Here is a 20407-nt window from a genome sequence, read left to right on the forward strand (position 1 = left end):
AGTCAACAATGAAAGGATGGATTTATCACAGAAACGAAACTGTGGCGCAACTGTTTTCAACACCTACACAATCGCTGATTGCGCAAACGTCAGTTGGACGGAGCTCATTGCAGTTACAAGAGGATAAAATGCGACATGCTGAGCTCACAAAGGGTTGAAAACTTGGTGAAAAACTCAATTTGCTTTTTTTTTTACGTTCAAAGTGGGAGCCTCAAATTCATGGTAAAAAGCAAAAAAAAAAAAAAAAAAAAACTACATAGTTATTTAGTACTCAGTGGAACTTTTATTCAAAATACTGCCTAAAACAGAAATCTCTGCAATTGCTATAAGAAAATAATTTTGTACAGCAATAATTGCTGAACAAAAACGATTTCAGACCCCAGCACATAGACTAGAAAAACAGGCAGAGGTACACACTGGAAAGGAGAGGAATGAAGATTCGCCGAAGTAAAAGAGAATATATGTGCGTGAATGAGAGGGGCAGAGGGGGAAGAGTGAAGCTCCAGGGAGAAGAGATAGCAAAGGTGGATGACTTCAAATACTTGGGGTCAACAATACAGAGCAATGGAGAGTGTGGTAAAGAGGTGAAGAAACAGGTGCAAGCAGGTTAGAACAGCTGGCGGAAGGTGTATGGTGTTCTATGTGACAGAAGAGTCTCTGCTAGGATGAAGGGCAAGGTTAGAAACAGTGGTGAGACCGGCCGTTATATACGGATTAGACACGGTGGCTCTGAAGAAACAGGAAGTGGAACTGGAGGTAGCAGAAATGAAGAGGTTGAGGATCTCGCTTGGTGTGAACAGGTTGGATAGGATTAGAAATGAGCTCATTAGGGGGACAGCCAAAGTTGGATGTTTTGGAGACAAGGTGAGAGAGAGCCGACTTCGATGGTTTGGACAAGTTCAGAGGCGAGAGAGTGAGTATGTTGGTAGAAGGGTGCTGAGGATGGAGCTGTCAGGCAAAAGAGCGAGAGGAAGACCAAAGAGAAGGTTGATGGATGTTGTGAGGGAAGATATGAGGGCAGTTGGGGTTAGAGAGGAGGATGCAGGAGATAGGCTAAGATGTAAAATGATGACACGCTATGGCGACCCCTAACAGGACAAGCCAAAAGAAAAAGAAAAAGAAGCACATAGACTAGAAAAACATAGACAACCATTGTCACTCAAATTCCCCACTACTCAAACTGAATAAATACATTAAAACAGTTGCCTTTGGGGAGGAAAGGCAATTGTAATAATTTCCATGCATAAAGTTAATAGAGTGCCTTTGTAACATGAAGGTGGTCTAAGTGCATGTCAAACAACTATTGATCATCATAACGGTGAGAGTGGTTTCCAGAGACCGCCTGTATGTGGAGATGAATTTTCTATAAACCATTGGAAATTATAAAGGGAATTAAAAACAAACAAATTAAAATGTGCACGCAGCAGGTAGCCATCTGGAGAACCTTTGCATGCAAGACAAATACACTTATGCAAAAATGCTTTTTGTTCACACAGAGTAGCAAGTCTGAAAGAAATCTTTACTGTTGAAAAAGCTGTCAGCATTTAGCATGTCGCATATATTATTCTGTAAATATTATGAATAAGATTGGAGTTGTTCCTATATAATCATGAGCATAAAGCTAACAACATATACTGTACATCAGGTCCAAACGATTGCTAAACTATAAAGTTAATCAGTCAATACAGTTAATCAAAGACAAACTGTACAGTGACACTTTGATGTACAAGTGAGGTGACCGCAGAACGTCTGTGTCATGAGCCAGCGGCACATGGGCAGACCCAAATGCAGGACTCCGTGGCAAAGGCAAGGCAATCTTAAGAATGTTTTTATTTCAAGTCGTACACAGCTAAGCAGTCCAAAAAGGCGGAAGCATAAAAACGCGTGGCAAAAAGTCAAGACGTGGAGAAGAAAACCCACGCAGCCACGGGGAGAACAGGCAAACTCCACACAGTAGCTGAGTATCCCGGAATGCAGTGAAGCATGCACAACGAACTGGCAAATGCCGATAACACATTTACCACTTAAGTATTTGGTTCATTAGTGTCCCACAATGCACACAGTTGTGACAGCTGTCAGAGGCGGCACCCCCCAGGTCAGTGGCCAAGCCATGCCCAAGACAGTCTGCCCATCATCTTGTGTCACACAATCAGAGATACCAGAAAAATTAGTTCCAAACTATTTATCGACTTAAGTAAATTTGTAAGTCAAGGTCGAAGTCCAAAATTAAGGTGTAAAAAGAAGTGAACCACTTTAGAAAAATAAAATAAAATACAAATTTAGAGGTATTTGTACTGTTCATTCTATCTTTTATCGCTATCTCCACAAAGTCGGAGGTCATATGTCACATTGTAAATAAGACATACGCGCTTGTTAGAATAGGTTTTTGTCTAAAAACTCTGTTTCCTGTTAAATAACCCTGCGAAGGATCAGAAGGGGTGAAAATAAGAACCTTTCATACAATTAATTTCTTCTTAAAAAATGTCTTTGCGTTGAAGTGGACCATGAAAATAGAATTAAAGGAATTATTTTTAAATCTTCACTGGCACAACGTCACGGACAAGAGAGTTCTTATAAGAGGTTAATTGCGTAATACCTAGAACTTGAGAAAAAAAAGAGAGGAAAAAAAAAAGAGCACGCCACAATTATGTTTACATGATAAAATGTTAAAGAGATGAGTCGTCGCTTAGCAACCTCAGAGATGAGCAGCTCAGGTCACTGACCCTGCTGTGAAAAAAAAACAAAATCATGCTCAGTTGAGTGGCGACCTCAGTCAAGGCCGAGGATTGAATTCCATTTTCGGAGCTGATTGAAGTAGGCAATAAACGGTGTACACCACAAAGCTCCTGGTCAACCACAAGAATACAGAAGGAAAAGAGTAGCTTGAAAATAAAATAGTCGCAAGTATTACTGGTCATTGTGGGAAAAAAAAAAAACAAAAAAAATAAAAACATGGCAAGTGGTTTATTAACCCCAAGAAGGCCTGTTTTTTAACAGCTGTAAAATGAATTAGCTTTGGTTTTATGACCATGAAACAGCGTTACTAATCCGTGATGAGTGGAAGCTTCATTTCTGTTTGCGTAGGACAGCATTTGTGGCTTTTTGTGTAGTTAACATAAATGGAGAATAGGTGAAGAAGAAAAAAAAAATAGTGCAGCTGAGAACACTCTGGAAATTAGACATAATAACAAGCATGGACACTGAGGTATAAAATCAGCCTCTATCTCTGTTTCTGTCTAAACAAGCGCATAGTACAGTAATCACTGTAAATGCTGCAGCGGCAGAACAGCGCGCAGAGAAAGTATGTGGGAGGACAAGAGAGACGAAAAACAGAGTGGATGTTGCCGCTAGAGCCAAACACTGCCAGTTAAGTGATACCCCGCCCCCAAATGCAACAAAACACAATAGTGCGGTACCATCAAGTCCAGCATATTGCTGATGAAAATGACTGTGGAATTGAAAATGACATCCAGATTTGCATTTAAAATTCATGTTTGACACTTATGCCTTTTGAAACACTGAAACTTCTCGTTTTCCCACCTCCGTTCCCTCCCCGTAAGCCCACACACAGCACAGCCGATCTCAATCAATTAAGTATGATTTGTGTTTTCCTTTCCTATTATAATGTCTGACTTGATTCGTGATGGACTTGCACTAAGCTGTGGACGCGGCTATGAGCGTGCGCGATTACCCAAAGCCAAAGCCAATTAGGCTGCTAGCCACAATGGCAAAGCCGAGCAAATGTTAGCGGGCTAAATTCTCGCCAGGATTATTGTAATGACTTCACACACCGCATACAAGTGTACCGACACTGGGGCTGAGCAATTTGGTCCAATATGGGTCAGTGATTTCACAGTTAAATTTTTTGAACGGTGCCAAAATAAGTTTTTTACACAATTTGGCTTAAAATTGTTGCGTGGTGCCAAGAGTGAAACAAGACATCACCAATTACAGCTTTTTAGCTTCCGTGCAACAACAGCAACAGACTGGGAAGAATATGAAAAAAGGCTGTAAAACACAATTAATCTGAATGGCAGTTTGTTTTTCTTGTTTATGGAAAATATCATGTTATCATGTCACTGTGTATTCAGTGCTGTGCGGGTTTGATGTCACATTATGTATGGTCCTAACATAAGAGCACCAACGGGAGACGGTAAAAGTTGCATTTCCACTGCATAATGTTGGCTTGGCTCGATTTTCTGGCCTGGTTTTCCCACTTCAAATGAATTGTGCAAAAATCACGCCACGCTGAAAGCACCAGTCGGACAGCGACACTAACAAATGGCGGAGGACATGGACGCACGGTCTCCTGTATTAACTTCCACATGTGGCTGTTGGCAACAATAAAGAGACAAACACTGTATTATTCCAGAGAAGACTAAGGCACTGCAAGTGGAGGCTATGGAGTACAGTATAATACTCCTTTGCAGAACCAAGAGTAAAAGCAGAGGAAGCTAGTGTTAGACAGGCATGTTAATTTTTGTTATTTCTAGTCGACTACCTTCATGCTTTAGAACTATTTCCCTATAATCTGCTTGATTATTGAGCGACCTGTGGTGGTTTAGTGGGACCTGCTTGGCACACTTAAAATCCAAGCTACTATACTACCTGGCATTACTACTGCCCAATATGTACACATTTTTATATCCCAACATCCATTCATCCATTTTCTTTGCCGCTTATCCTCACAAGGGGCGCGGGGAGTGTCTGGAGTCTATCCAAGCTGTCAACGGGAAGTATACCTTGAACTGGTTTCCAGCCAATCATAGGGCACATCGAGACAAACAGCCGCACTCACAATCACACTTACGAGCAATTTGGAGTGTCCAATTAATGTTGCATGTTTTTGGGATGTGGGAGGAAATCGGAGTGCCCGGATAAAACACACGCAGGCACGGGAAGAACACGCAAACTCCACAGACTGGTCTGGGATTTAACCCAGGACCTCAGAACTCTCAGGCCAACACTTTCCAGCTGAGCCACTGTGCCGCCCAATATCCCAACATAGCATAGGTCATTTTTAGACTTCACACCGATCCGATCAGCCTGATTGGTATCAGCCAACAATGAGCATTTTATCGGCTTTAATGCCATAACTCGGAAAATACATTGACTCCATGTCACCATCGTATGCAGTATATTGGAATCCAAGAATCTGGTTTATTTTTAGCTTTGTCACACATCTTTTGAAATAGTACTGTAAACATCTAACAGCCAATAAAGTTATTTAAAAAAAACCATATTGGCGGTGTGGGACAGACACAACAGATTAAACAAGACAAATTTGGTCTTTCACTATTGCACTGTCAGACTATTGCAATAACATCCCGATGGTGTGAAAGCCCAGTAATTTTACATCCTGACAAAAATATCCAGATGATCAGAATTGTAATACTTTTCCTTAAAATAACATCAAATTAAACTACATTTTCTGACATCTCGTCTCCATTTATATATAGAACATTTTACATGGGGAAAAAAGCAACCGCTGTATTACTGCCTCGGACACTACGTTAGTGAAGCAACACAGATAACCCCACACATAAAACAACGACAATATCAACGATAGAGGGTTATAGCGTACTATAGACAATATGATATAGAGTTCCGTCGCATAGCTCTATCTCAGATGCTTGCATTGGAGAAAAAATGGCAACAGGTTTTTGAGTGACTACCATTTACCAACGTTTTTATCGACGCATACAGTTATTTTGGTAGAGCTGTCCCTCCAAATAAAATATGAGCAATTAATTGAGAAGAAAATCAGTTGCACTTCAGCATATGACTTCTTCTGTGTATCATGTTAGGAGAGCGATAACGTCCCCATATGTGTAGGCCATCAAGTTTGAGTCTCTACATTGAATTTAACAGCAAATAAACTAGTAAATAATTATGAAGAATAAATTACTCCCACACGCAAACATTAAGTCACACTTGCAGATCTGCTCCACATCTGTCTGCAGAGTGAATCCCGCCTACACAAAGATGTGCTTGCATAAGCTATATGACTATCATAACGCCAACAGAGAGAATTCGCTGGGAAAATGCTGCTTACCGGGTGAATATGCGTGCATGTGAATGTGAACTGTGCTGTACATGCACTTTAACTTTGCTTATGGCAGCATTTTAAAAAAATAGTGATTGGGTGTATTGCCATATTAAATGCCTTAGTTGATAAGATCCTCAAAAAAAATGTTTTACTGTAATAAGGAATAAAAGTGCGCACAATGTCTGAGATTTTTCAGTCGACGCACTAAAGTAAGCTACAAGGACTGATTTAATATCTATCCTTTTTAATTTCCGGCTGACCCAGCACAGGAAGTCAAGTTCCTTCAAAATGGAAAATGTTGTACAAAGGATATTGTTAGAGCATTTTGAGCCTTTCAAAATAGTGACAGATTGATAATGAGTCAACAGCATCTCCCACGGATATCTTGGCTCAGTAAGACCAATTGAAATTTTCTGTTTACATTTTAGGACAATTTATTACTGGCTTTGTCAGTCAATAAATACATTTCAACTTTAATGGCCCATTAATTTCTGAAATTTCAAGGAATTATTGTTTCATATCATCTTTATCTGCTAATTTAATCGTCTGCTTGTGAACGGCTAAATAAATAGATGGTCAGTCTGAACTTAAGAGTTACGGGAAATGACCAACACCAGCTATTATTTGGACTTCAAAATCAAAGAAAGAGAGGAATGAATCACAAAAGTATTATACAAACAGTAGTAAAAATAGATGAACTGTATGAAAAAAAATCTGCAATATATTTGGGCAGCGAAGCACGAACCCTGATTTTGTATAGGATTACTGCATCTGCATTCCGGGACAATAAAATGCAGGGAGTCCTTCTTACAGGCCTGTGACTCACTCATTGTTTCCAGACATGTGTATCCAGGGACATCCCATGTATCCCATTTTTATGCACTTATTTCTTTTGTTTCATTCTTGTTTAATTCCTTGCAAATATACTGAAGGATCTATCCTCCCTTTTTCCATAGCACATATTCCTAACAGAGTCGTGGGTTGGCTGGCGCTTATCACAACTTACTTGGACTGGACTGGCCACCAACCAAAGACTGGGCACAACAACTGACAATAATTCACACGTATGGAAGAACCTATCATGGATTGGGGATGTGCAAGGAAGCCAGAGCACCCGGGGGAAATTTGGAGAGAAATCCAGGGCTGCGATTTGAAGCCCAAACCATAGAAATGCGAGTGAGGTCAGAAGAGCACGGTGCTGCCCCATGGAAAACATAAAAAGATATAAAATAAACTGCAAGGAACATCGATTCATTTGACTGAAAATGAAACTTGGCAAGTGTTAAATCTACCCTCACTGGCCACTCAACTTACTGTCGCGACATTGGAACATTTAATGATATCCAATACATAAGCCTGAAAAAATATAAAAAAAGTACTCCTCACCTTTGATTGACACTGTCAAAAAACTGGTCATTAATGTTTATTATAATAGTGTTTTAGTTTGGAATACATAATGAGAGGTGTTTCTAGGTGTAGAGGCCACAATACACCCCACAGCTGAATAGAGCTCGTGCACCTACATCATAAAATCACGTGATTTTTGTTTACGTCGCCATATCGCCGGTCTAACAAAGCATTGTTCAATGCTAAGTCAGTTGGAGACGACATGAAAATATGTCTTATAGCACAACGCCCAGTCTTGTCCGATATTGTTAGACATTTAGAAGGTGAAAATAAACAAAGGTACGTGGAAAAATTAGATAAACTCAGCATAAAAGACCCCAATTTAATGCCTAAATCGATGTTTTCACCGATAAGAAAGTGGACTGTTAATTCGCTTCTGCTTTTCTTGGACAACTGGATCTACACATGGATTTGCTGAGTAAGTCGTCGAGATTTACACGGAAGAGTTTGAAAGCGTCTCGTGAATGCGGAAGCGTGTTCAGCCACATGTTAACCTTTGCCAGAATCCATCGATCTTTTCAGCTAGTATTCAATGCAAATACCAATATTTAAATAAATGGCCCTTGGTTTTACACAAACACACATTCATTAACTATGATTGAAGAAAAAAAATAGAGGACGGAGTCGTCTCCATGGCACTTACACGGAAACGATTGCCGCCACACTTAACCTCCGTAAACCTCTGCGACAGAGAGTTTTTTTTTTTTTTTTTAAAAACGCAATGTTGAGCCAACTTGGCATTATAAATACTTCTTGGTAATTTGAGAGCATTCCTACCTGAAATGAAGCATTGGCTACACAGGTGTGTGTGTGTGTATATTGATAGGGCACCATCCATCATGTTTAATTGCCAAAATCCATCGATCTTTTCAGCTGATATTCCATAGAACGATCTCTTTGAATAGCCGTCTGATCTGCTTTGACAACCAACAGCACAACAGGTCTCAGGTATTGTAAATATTCTCCTCCGGTTCAATGTCTCCCACAGCTCTGTTTGACCGGCAATATGGCGCCATGAAAATGGTGACGTCACGTGCACAAGCTCTATATTCAAGCCTTTCAACACTTTAGTGGATAAAAGCACGATTAGAGTGGAGTTGCTCTGTCTAAAAGGTACAGAATTTATAATCCAACTATACAACTCCTAGATGGAATCCAAGGGGGAAATATTTTCAGGACATGCCTAGAGTTGAAATTTTTAACCCAGGCAAACTTGACTTCAACTGGACAAACATGAAGTGTTTTTTGGTATTAGTTTTATCTGACTCTTCCATCGGTCTTTGTCAGACATGTGACCACAACTTCTGGCTGCAGACATGCGGCCCCACAAGGAGAGGAGAAATGATGGAACGTCAGTTGCGTTGATAAATGATGGTCGAGCGGAAAGGAGCCAAGCAGACAAAGGAAACTGACTTAGAGCACATAGAGTCGTTTATGCGTGTGCTAACTTTATGTGGCGACACGTCAGACCTGCGATCGAGACTCTCAGTCCGAAGGGAGCTGATGCAGCAGAACTACGTTTACACACAAACTCAAAGATATAAGGATCCAGCCATCCATTTTCTGAGCCGCTTATCCTAACAAGAGCCGCGTGAGTGCTGGAGCCGATCCTTGCCATCATCCGGCAGGAGACGGGGGTAAACCCTGAGCTGGTTGCTGGTCAATTATAGGATACATATAAAAAAACAAAAACAACCATTCCCACTCATGTAAATGTAAACGTGGATGAGGTTTGTCAGAATCCTCCCAGGACTGCTGCCACAAAAGATATCTTATTGGAAATCCAAACTCCAAGGTTTCCCCTTGGAAGTAATTCCACTTGAGTCCAAGGCATGTTCCCAGCCATCTCTACCATGACTTCATGCACTTGATTGATTGAATGACTGACTGAACTCGATGACTTAACTTCATTCAGCTTTTTAATAGAAGGGGGAGGGGGGGCAAAATACACAGAAATTGGTCAGGTAAGTAGGGCGGTTCCCCAAGCACGGCGATATTCGTCCTGACCGGGAATAGTGTGCTACCAAAAGGGCATTGTGAGCGGGTGCGATGTCATGCTGTAGCAGCCAAATTTCATCTTTTCTTATACACTGAATGAAGAAAATGCCGCCAGATTTCTTTGTAGACGTGCTGTTTGATTGCCTAGCCCACAATGAAGGGGAAAACTTGTACTTGGGTTTAGAATCTATGTTTTGTGACAATAGTCGAGAAACCGTTCTATTTTCCTCAGCAACAAAAATATGTAATTGAAAAAAAACATAGAAACATATACTGTAGCAACATACATGCGCACACAAGCACACAAGGGGAAGCAATAAAAGATTCTTCCGCCAGATCTCATCTGTCACTGTTTATTGCACCATTGTAGTTAGCCCAACAAACACATGTGCGCACACACACACACACACACACACGACCCTAAAGCGACACACAATAATGCAACGGACAGAACCTGGTGCACACACACAAGAAAATATAAACCACAGTTTGCAGCACATAGTAAAGCTTCAACATGCATCTGTAAACAATACGTCGCACATATAGATAAAACTGCGTGTGTGTGTGTGTATATATATATATCTATATCTTTTTTTTTTTTTTTTTTTACCAACATCCAACACATAAAAACAGAAGACCCTCCCTCCCTCCCTCATTACTCCCCTGGGATTACAAAGCGCAGTAATGAGGCAGTTGCATTACTCCATTCCACGTGTCAGGAATATGTTTGCGGCGCACAGCAAGCGTGTTGTAGAACCGGCGCCCATTAGCATAAAGAATTATTTCATGGCATAAAACGCAACCGGTCATGCATTACTCACTGTAATGACCTGCATGGTTAAACATAGTGAACAGTTCAAGTATGCAACATTAAAGTGCTTATCAGTTTTTATTCACCTGTGTGTGTGTGTGTGTGTGTGTGTAATTCAGTTGCATTTTTTTCTGTTTGAAAAGGATCTACAAATGTTTTTTGATTGATTGATTGAAAAGGTGTGTGTGTTGCAATAACTAATGAGGAGGAAATTATTGTGGATATTGTGTGGATGCATTGGAAAGCAGGATTATAAAACCAAGAATCTGCAGAAACACAAAACTTGCGCACTTCTTCTAAGCAACAGAACAAATTGGTGCATGCAACTACAGTGCCCTCTAAAGGTGGCCAAGCACAATTTACAACTTCCCATTAGCACATTATTGTTCACAGCTAGACTATAAACCGTATTTGAAATAGCTCATGTAAATATCCCTAAGGTAATTGTTTTTAGCCAGTTACTATGGAAACCACGCACTGGAAGTCAATTCATCCCATTGTTGGAAAACACGGCCTTCTCTCCAAATCACGTGTACAGATGAATGGCGCCGTGCGAGTGTGTCGCATATTGACGCCATTCTACGGCGCTGAGCTGCGTTGCACGCCATTCACTACATTTAAACATTTGGAAAGCATGAGACGCATTTTTCAGCAGTGGACCCACAATTTGCACTGCTGAAAAATACAAGCCACATCAATATTTGATGAGAGACACATAGTCAGTCAGACACGGGAATAGATTCAGTCCTAGATAGAGCTTTTCAAAAAAAAACAAGCAAAAAAAAAAAAAAAAAGATATGCAGATTGGCAGTCATAAAAAAAAAAAAAACATCATTGCGCCAACCCATCAAAGTGTGCAACAGGAAAGTTGTGTCAGAGTCTAGAAGAACAATGTCGAGAAACCTACAAAAGGGAAGGGCACTATGACCCAAGTCAAGGCATGAACATTTGTCACTTCTAATTTAATTAATAATTACAATGTCTTGCAAATTAAATGAGACCACTACACACTGGGGTTCAGACAAGAATGCAGAGAGGTGCTCTCGCTGAGGAAAAATGCCAAAGAACAATTAAAAGATAACCAAAAGCTGAAAAAAAATCAAGAATCAAAGTCTTTGGACTTAGACAATGTTAGGTAAGAAGTAGACATTACAGTTGTGTGGAGTTGTGTGGTCAAATCTCTGATAATCCATTGGACCACGAGAAATTGCTAAATATATATTTTGCAAGGAGAACTTTTTGTGTGTTGCATGTTCTTGTTGCAGAATAACAGTCAGTATTAAAGCCATGACATTACTTGTAAGGTGCAATAAAAACATGGCACCATTCACTCCACCAGGATTTAGACTGGCTCTTCGCTCCAATGTCGAGAAACAAGAGGCAGAGTGACATTAAGTGCCTTAAAGGGTCTATGAATAGCCTTAAAGACTTACACAACAATGTCTATGACGCCACATACACACACTTTTACACACTGTAAGTGTAACACAAGTCTTTTACAAAAGTTACAGCAACAGCAGAATCTTCACAGCTTCAGTAATAGGATTATATGGTGTGGAGGCTCTGAGAGATAAACACATGAATGGGGCTATGTGGGTTGGTGGGTTTTGCACCACTGACAGGCAAACATCAGCGTGCGGTGGTTCTCCACACGGGGATACATACTTACGACACAGGAAACATGCCAATATAAATTTAATAGAAATATTGGAAATGCTGGCAAAAACAATTGAATGCCTATAAAGGTTGGTTCTGACCACAATGAGTCTACAAAACAAAAACAAGTAAACTAAAATTTCAAATGCAGCCACACTACATTACACAAGGTACACACACTACACAAACAATCCTGCGAAGAAGAATGCCCCAAAATATCTCAGCAGAGATGAGAAGACTCATTCCCAGTTGTTGATGCAGTAGATGGTGACACCAGTTTTTGGGTTTCGGGGCCTAATCTTAATAAGCCTTTAATCTACACTGAGTTCCAGCATCTAGAAAAGATCATTGTGTGACTTGTCCAATGAATTACACGTGAAAACACCGGTTACTTTATTAGCATGCATGCTAGCAGGTGTTTTAGCATGTATGTTAGCTACCATATGACAGCGCTTCCAAAGTAGTGAGGAACGATGATATTTTACATTTATTTTATTTTTTTATTTGTATGCAGAAGAAGCTTACATTGCCCCACACGATAACAGTGTTACAATAATATAACAAAAGATCTCGTTTGTCCATAGAATATTTACAGAAATGTCTTGGGAATCATTGAGGTTTTTTTTTTTTTTGCAAAAGTAAGATAACCCTTTATGTTGTTTTTCGTCAGCACTGGTTTTGGCTTTGGAACTCTGCCCTGTATGCCATTTTGGCCCAGTCTTTAAAGACAAGGGAGGCATGAAGTTCTTTAGAAGTTGCCATGGGTTCCTTTGTGGCTTCCTGGATGAGTCATTTCTGTTCTTTTGGGTAATTTTTGTCAGGTGGCCACTCCTGGTAAGGTTCAGATCTCTTACATGTTTTCTTCATGTGAAGATAATGGCTCTCCCTATGGTTCGCTGGAATCCTAAAGCGTTTACAAAGGGTTTTTGTATCCCTTTCGAGACTGATACATGTCAGTTACGTTATTTATTGACTGTTCAGTAATTTCTCTGGATCATGTCATATTGTTGTACCTTTTTTTTTTAGATCTTTTGTCCAACTTCATTTTTTCAGAACAGGTTCTACTGAAGTATTTTTTTAGTATATATATATATATATATATATATTTTTTTTTTTTTTTTTTTTTTTTTGAATGAACAGGTCTGGAGGTCATCAGGCTCGGGTGTGATCAGTAAAAATTAACCCAAAATTGTGATTACCCACAATTAATTCAGAATTTAGAAGGGGGCGGTGGGTTAAACCTTTTCCACACAGGGCCAGTTAATATCATATTTTTCCCCCCTTATTTACTGAAATCACTTTAAGAAAAAAACATTTTAAGGTCACTTGGACTATATTATATTTGTCAGATATTTACATTTGCTTGATGATCTTGAGCATTTAAGTAGAAGAAGGTGGACAATACTTTTTCACTGCGCCAATACTTTTTTTTTCCCAGGCACTGTATGTTTCCAGGTGTTGAACTGCCATATTATGTAGCTTGTTGCACAGTGTTGCCCGTTTTGCCACTTTCATGTTGACGCCAAAACACTAATTCACTCGGCTGCTTTGAATTAGTACACAAACCATACAATCATTGTGTGGGGCAAGTGAAACACAGTCTTGTGTTGATTACAATGCCTGCAGTCATAAAATCTTGGAGGAGTCATGCATGTAAGCCGGTGACTGAGGTAGAAATGCAATCCAGACAAACGCGCCCTTGAAATGCGGTTTAAATTCAAGTGAGAAGAGACCTCAGGTTCTGCTGGGATTACACAGATACGGGGGTCGAATCGTAGATGCAGGGATGATCTTAGCCATATACTGGGGTGCAAGCCAAACAGCAGTGGATGCGAAACGTGATAAACAGTTTACCAGTTGCGGTCTGCAGGTCTTTGTGCACAGAGGCACATCTCTTTGGACTTTAGTGCTTTTTATGAGTCGCTGCGTTTGCAAGATGCAGAAAACCTAACAACTCGTTGTATTTGTGTGTCATTGTCTTACCTTTGCTATCAGGTCAAGAGGCTGTCTGCAGGACTCTGGCAGGAACGATTTAATCGCCGGGGCAATTTCAGGCACTTCCTGTTTTATGTACAACTCTAGCATGGACGCCAACTGAGATAGACCTTGTTTTTTCTGCTCAGACATGCAGCTGAGATCTGTGTAAATATGCAACACAGTTGTTTTGTGGTGTATCAATAAGTAACACACAAAAAGTGTCTTTTACGGAAAACATACGTGATTCATGTTCGTCTAACGAGTAGAGCTCCTCATTTCTGCTTTTTTCCAGATTTAACTAAAAGATACAAGAGTAAGACGTAAAAGACATTCATTTCGCAGCAACAAATGATTCACCTTTTTATTAATCTTCATGGTGCCCAAGAAGATTGCTTGTTATACCGATAGACCATTTGAGTTTTCTTCTGTTGATGTGTAAACATGACTGCGATATAGCTACTAACACAGGAGAAATAATCAATAAGTTTACCTTACATTCGAGTAGACTTATTACATTTATCAGGGTGAAACAGGATTTTGACAATTGAACAGAAATGACCAGATGTTTCTTCATTTAAATTGCTGTGTGTTGAATGAGAAAGAGAAAATTAGGGAGAGTTGCAATCATGGGAACCAACTAGTGTCGTAATTAGATGGGCGAATGAAGAGGGGAAAACAAAAGATTCAAAAAGCATACCAAGGTAAAAATTACTCTTGCAGCCAGTCGGACGGAGTCGGTAGGAACTCTGGGAAGGATGCTCCGCAGACATTTGCACTCCTTCTTATGGTCAGCCCATGCTTGTTTCTGTATGGCAGAATAATTTCAACAACAACAACAAAACACTTGGAAGAACACATAATGATATACACCACAATATTATACCTGGCAGGTGATGTTGCAGTAGCGAGCCATCTTGCACTGGGAGCACCGCAGCAAGGTCTCACGCCTGGACAAGAAAAACACATGACACGGTAATTATAGTTACATAAGATTCCACTAAGATGAGTGCAGCGTTCAAAATAAACATTGAATAGAAAAGATAATCAGTTATTATGTTTAAAATTACTGATTACAGGCTTCCCCTTCGTTGTAGACACAAACTCTACATTTGGGTGTCAATCTCATTTTCATCCCAGGCCACATAATTTTGAAGAATTATCCCAGAGAGCTGTTTTGAACATCGTAACGTATTTTCATAAAATCACCACACTATATCATTATTACCGTAATTTCCAGCCAACAAGCCGCAACTTTTTTCACACGCTTTCAACCCTGCGGTTTATGCAGTGATGTGGCTAATTTGTGTGTTTTTTTTCTAACAGCTGCAAGGGGGCACTCGAGTGGAAAAGGTAAGAATGAGACCGGTGGAATATATGTGCCAAGGAAGTGACTTTTACCAGCCCCGTTAGTGCTGCACTAGTGCTTTGCTAGCATGTTGCTGCTGTATTATTGGCGTGTCTCAGTGATATTTACCGGTAAGTTTTATTTTAACTAGCCCTGTTAGCATTAGCACTAGCGCAGCGCGAGCATTAGCGGTAGCGATATGCATCATCACTTGCGGCTTTTACATGGCTGTGGTAAATGTATGTACCAAATGGTATTTCCTTTACAAATGTACTCAGTGAGGCATGTAACCAGGTGCACTCTGTAGGCCGGGAATTACGGTATGTGAAACCCTGCATTTTATTGTCATGGAGAATGGGGAAAAAATGGAAAATAGTGACAACCAATAAAAATTAATTATTTTTATGAAATTAACACTTAACAGGCAAACAAAACATTGTCAAAACCTTACTTGCTCGGACCTTAAAAAAAAAAAAAAAAAAAAAAAGGCTTATCAATCATACAGCACAACAAAATAATATGAAAACAATCTTCCTTCTAGCTTGCCAACATTAACCATACAACTGCAGCATTTCCTCTGAGGGCCTATCAGTGTGGGACTGGACTCCACTGCTGTATTTGGCCCCCAAGAGGAAAAGGAACCAAAACAGCACCATTTTCTACCCCTCAGAGTGTCATTTATCACCATCCTCCATCCGTCTCCTCCCTTTCCAATCTCAAATCTGTACGCCAACGCAGGGCTGAAAGGTATCGAAAACATACTGTTGCTATTCTTGTCAAGCTGAGACGGAGCAGAAAGTCGAGAAGCCACCCACGGTTTAAAAAACCCACAGCAGCAGCGTGAGAGAAAGGCAATAATAACAACAGATAGCGAGCCGAGACAGACCCAAATTCAGCTGCGGAATGCCCTGCGCCAGCAGACCCCCCCCCCCTCACTTAAGTTACACACTTAACATCACAAGCTGGCAGAAGTGGCAGGAAATCCTACCATCTTTCATACGAACAGGAAGATTGAGGTTAACCGCAACATTATTTGGGGAAATACTTCAGCTGACACTGGAGACCACGTAGGAAAGAAACCACCTATGTCATAAATACATTGACAAATATGTAATACTAAAGCCAGATCTCCCCTCGGAGAACGGCGTGACTCGATTGACCGTCGTGTTGCCGTGAGGCAAATGTGCCGTGTCTGCGGAAACAGAGGAGGTCTCACTCAAAAGACATTTAATGAGGAAAAACAATTAATCTCATCTTAAACATAATTAATGGGAGATAAAGCTGGAACCGAGCAACCGAGTCACAAATGGTATTAACAGCTATTCTGTAAATTAATGTTTGCAATTAGTTTTGGTCATTGACTTTCAACACCAAAGATGAGAAATTTCGACCTTGAATGTATAATCACAGAAATAATTGTGGGAGGAAAGCAATACATTTTACATACATACACATAAATTTTATTGAACTGCATTTTTTGCCCCATTTCATTTTTCAGTCATTAAAGGTTTTATCTAGACAGAAACATCCTATGTTTACAACTGCTCATTAAGATGCAATAATAGTATTTTTTCCTACAGGAAAAAGAATGATATATATTATCGCTGTCAGACGGAAACTCTGAACATCAGAATACCGTATACTCAATTTCATATTTAAAAAAAAAAAAAACTGATATTATTGATCTGACTCCACATTGTCTGTTTTTTGTACATTATTACAGTAATTCCCAGCCTACAAGTCGCAACTTTTTTCACACGCTTTCAACCCTGCGGTTTATGCGGTGATGCGGCTAATTTGTGCAGATATTCTAACGGCCGCAAAGGGGGCACTCGAGCGGAAAAGGTAAGAGTGAGGCTGGAATATATGTGCCAAGGAAGTGATTTTTACCGGCCATGTTAGTGTTGTGCTAGCGTTAGCACTGTGCTAGCACGTTGCTACTCTGTTACTGGCGTGTCTCCGTGATTTTTACCGGTAAGTTTGTTGTTTTTAAACCGGCCCTGTCAGCGCTGCGCTAGTGTCGCACTAGCGTTAAACTCTTTCTGTATACCGTCTATCTTTCAATGTGGGTTTCAATGTGGGCACTTGCGGCTTTTCCACAGCTGCGGCGTATGTATGTACCAAATGGTATTTCCTTTACAAATGTACTGGGTGAGGCTTATAAGCAGGTGCGCTCTGTAGGCTGGGAATTATGGTAATAAATTGAAAATGTTAGGAATAGCTCGAAAGCAAATCTGTTAAATTCCTTGGCGATTTGAACGATCTACTAAAGTGTCAAACTCTTGTTTCGTCCCCACCGCCAGGAGGCGTGCGACATTATGTCGCCTCAAGATTGAAAGACTAAGTATTTTTAAACAATAAGTGGAAAGCAAGTTAAATACAGTAGCTAAAGTATAGTTCAAGTAAATACACACGATAAGCTTATTTTGTTAAAAATGTATAGATAATACTTCAGTGCAGAAGGAAACATTTCAGCCACAAAGGCAATATTAATTTGTACTAATAACATACCTTAGCTTGACATTTTACAGTATTATGCATGGTTGTATTTAATGTTACAGTGAACATCAAAATTAACATTTTACAGTTGTATGACAGTTACAATTTTCATATGTTAAGGAGCTCATTGTTTAATTTTCCTACAGAAAATCAGAAGCAATTTGAGGATGAAATGATTTCTGTTTGTGTGTATAAATGAGGACAACCTAATCAACAACAGAAAGAAAAATATAAACGAGGAAAATAACTACAAAATGTACTTTGACTTTCATGTCATATTTCCACACACAGCCCGTTATCGTTTTCAACGGGGTGCGTCTCTCGCATCTTTGTCCATTTTCCGTCATTCCGCTCCCTCTCAACATTCTTGCTTTTAATCTTCATCGTTCCCTCACGTCAACTCCCTCCCCCTCACGCCGCCTCGTGGATGGCAGGTCCGAGGTTGGAACGCCAGCACGGTATGAAAACTCATGAATAACATTAGATGGCTTTCATTACCAACTTTGAATTATAAAGGACACCATCTCCCTGCCTCATAGTCGGCACTTCAATCGTTCAATCTGTACAGTGAAACAACTACAAGTGTGTTGATTGCAAAATGTTTCTTCTTTTTTAAAGTAACTGGGCTTTAAGAAATGAAGTTGCTGAAAGACTGAACGAAAGCACGAGAAAAACAAATGAAATGGACATGGGTTTCGGCATTAATATGCAAGTGCCTAAAAACTGTGCGCTTAACGAGAGTGTATATAGTTTTTTTGATGCCTAATTAGGCCTACCTCAGCATGTCTCTGTGTGTGCGTGGTGTGCGCGCTGCGTGGTAATTAATTTCCCGAGAGGACCGAGTGCAGAGCAGTGAAACTAACTTCTATGCGTGCGGGTGTTTTAGATTATTAATTTGTGGGGTCTTCTTTTCGGAGCTGTCCGATTGGGCCTAAGTGAATTTTCTCATTTTGCAGGCTGATTAGCTTGCGGGGCACGCTTCGACTTTCGCTCAGACTACAGCCATATAAGATGTGTTAATTAGAGACGAACTACCGAAATTCCTGTCTTACAGAGCGCACCTGGTTATAAGCCTCACCCAGTACATTTGTAAAAGAAATACCATTTGGTACGTACATACGCCGCAACCGTGTAAAATCCCGGTTTAAAAAAAAAAACTGTGGTAAAAATCACTGAGACACGGCAGTAACAGGCTAGCGCAGCGCTAACAGGTAAAAGTCACTTCCTCAGCGCATATATTCCACCGATCTCACGCTTACCTTTTCTGCTCAAGTGCCCCCTCGCGGCCGTTAGAAAAAAATGCATAAATTAGCCGCATCACCGCATATGCCGCAGGGTTGACAGCGTGTGACAAAAGTTGCGGTTTATAGGCCAGAAATTACAGTAATGTGCTTGTGAACTAACACTAACTATACTGAAAATTTTTGCAATATTTGCAAAGTTTGGACTGCAAATACTGCATGATAAACCCACACAAAGTGAACATTTTAGTAAAGTGAAGCCAAATCACAATTTCAGCCCTGATAAAATGAAATCAATCCGAGCTGACTCTGGCTGAGAGGCGGAGTACACCCTGAACTGGTTGCCGGCCAATCGCAGAGCACAAAGACAAACAAACCATCATTCACACCTATAGGCAATTTAGATTCTGCAATTAACCCACCATGCATGTCTTTAGAATGTGGGAAGAAACCGGGGGAGAACATGCAAATTCCACACAGGCAAGGCCGGATTTGGACACGGGTCCTCAGAACTGCGAGGACTTTTCAAAAATGTCATTTTGCATGAATAAAGGAAATTTAAGTAATCCATTCCAAATTCCAACTGTCCCCATCAGGAAAACCTTATGAACTGGTCATGCCAACTTAAAGGTACATTTCAACATTGACAACTATGTGTTGAATAAAGTTAACTAACCTTTGTATCGTAAAAGCTCATGAACCTTGAGTGAAATAAAACTACCGTAATTTTGTGACGAGGAAGTGACTTTACCGGCGCTGCTAGCGCTGTGGTAGTGTTAGCACTGTGCTAGAGTGTTGCTGGCGTGTCTCAGTGATATTTACCGGTAAGTTTTATTTTTAAACTGTTACAGTAACCCTGTTAGCATTACCATTAGCGCTAGCACTGCACTAGCGTTAAACTCTGTGTACCGTCTTTGTTTGTAAATATCTTGTGTTTGAATGTGGGTTTCAATGTGGGCACTTGGGGCTTTTACACAGCTGCAGCGTATGTATGTACCAAATGGTATTTCCTTTACAAATGTACTCAGTGAGGCGTATAACCAAGTGCCCTCTGCAGGCCGGGAATTACGGTACTCACAGATGATACAGGAAAGTGGTGTTAACAGGGGACGGACGGACTCTGAAAACCAGCTTACATTGCAACTAAGATTCTTAACCAGCAAACAAGTGTAATAAGAAGTTTGTCATTTTGGTCTTTGCATAGTGTTGAAAATTGGAGGTTCCACTGTAATGTGAATGGATTGTGGAATCACCAGCAAGCGACGACAAAAGCCAGCAGCCAAACATACATACTAGCAGACAGGTTGACAGGATGGAGCTAATTTGTTCCAAAGCGCTCCAAGCTATAATGATTTCAAAATCGTTGTGTCTCCCCATACGATGACAATAAAGACTTTCTATACTTATAAACACAAATACACCAT

General features: G+C 40.3%; 1 protein-coding gene across 3 annotated transcripts in view; it reads right to left on the reverse strand.

The window, feature by feature from the left end:
* smyd3 (SET and MYND domain containing 3) overlaps positions 1-20407 on the reverse strand; it is a 68072-nt gene that overhangs the window by 39680 nt on the left and 7985 nt on the right. For all 3 annotated transcript variants that reach the window (XM_061814429.1, XM_061814428.1, XM_061814427.1), the window contains exons 3-6: positions 14782-14845; positions 14596-14703; positions 14139-14196; positions 13905-14059 (exon numbers count right to left, since the gene is read on the reverse strand). In XM_061814429.1, coding sequence (XP_061670413.1) covers positions 13905-14059; positions 14139-14196; positions 14596-14703; positions 14782-14845 — 385 coding nt within the window. The remainder of the gene's footprint in view (positions 1-13904; positions 14060-14138; positions 14197-14595; positions 14704-14781; positions 14846-20407) is intronic.

The sequence above is a fragment of the Syngnathoides biaculeatus genome, chromosome 3 (assembly GCF_019802595.1).
Source record: "Syngnathoides biaculeatus isolate LvHL_M chromosome 3, ASM1980259v1, whole genome shotgun sequence".
NCBI lineage: Eukaryota > Metazoa > Chordata > Actinopteri > Syngnathiformes > Syngnathidae > Syngnathoides > Syngnathoides biaculeatus.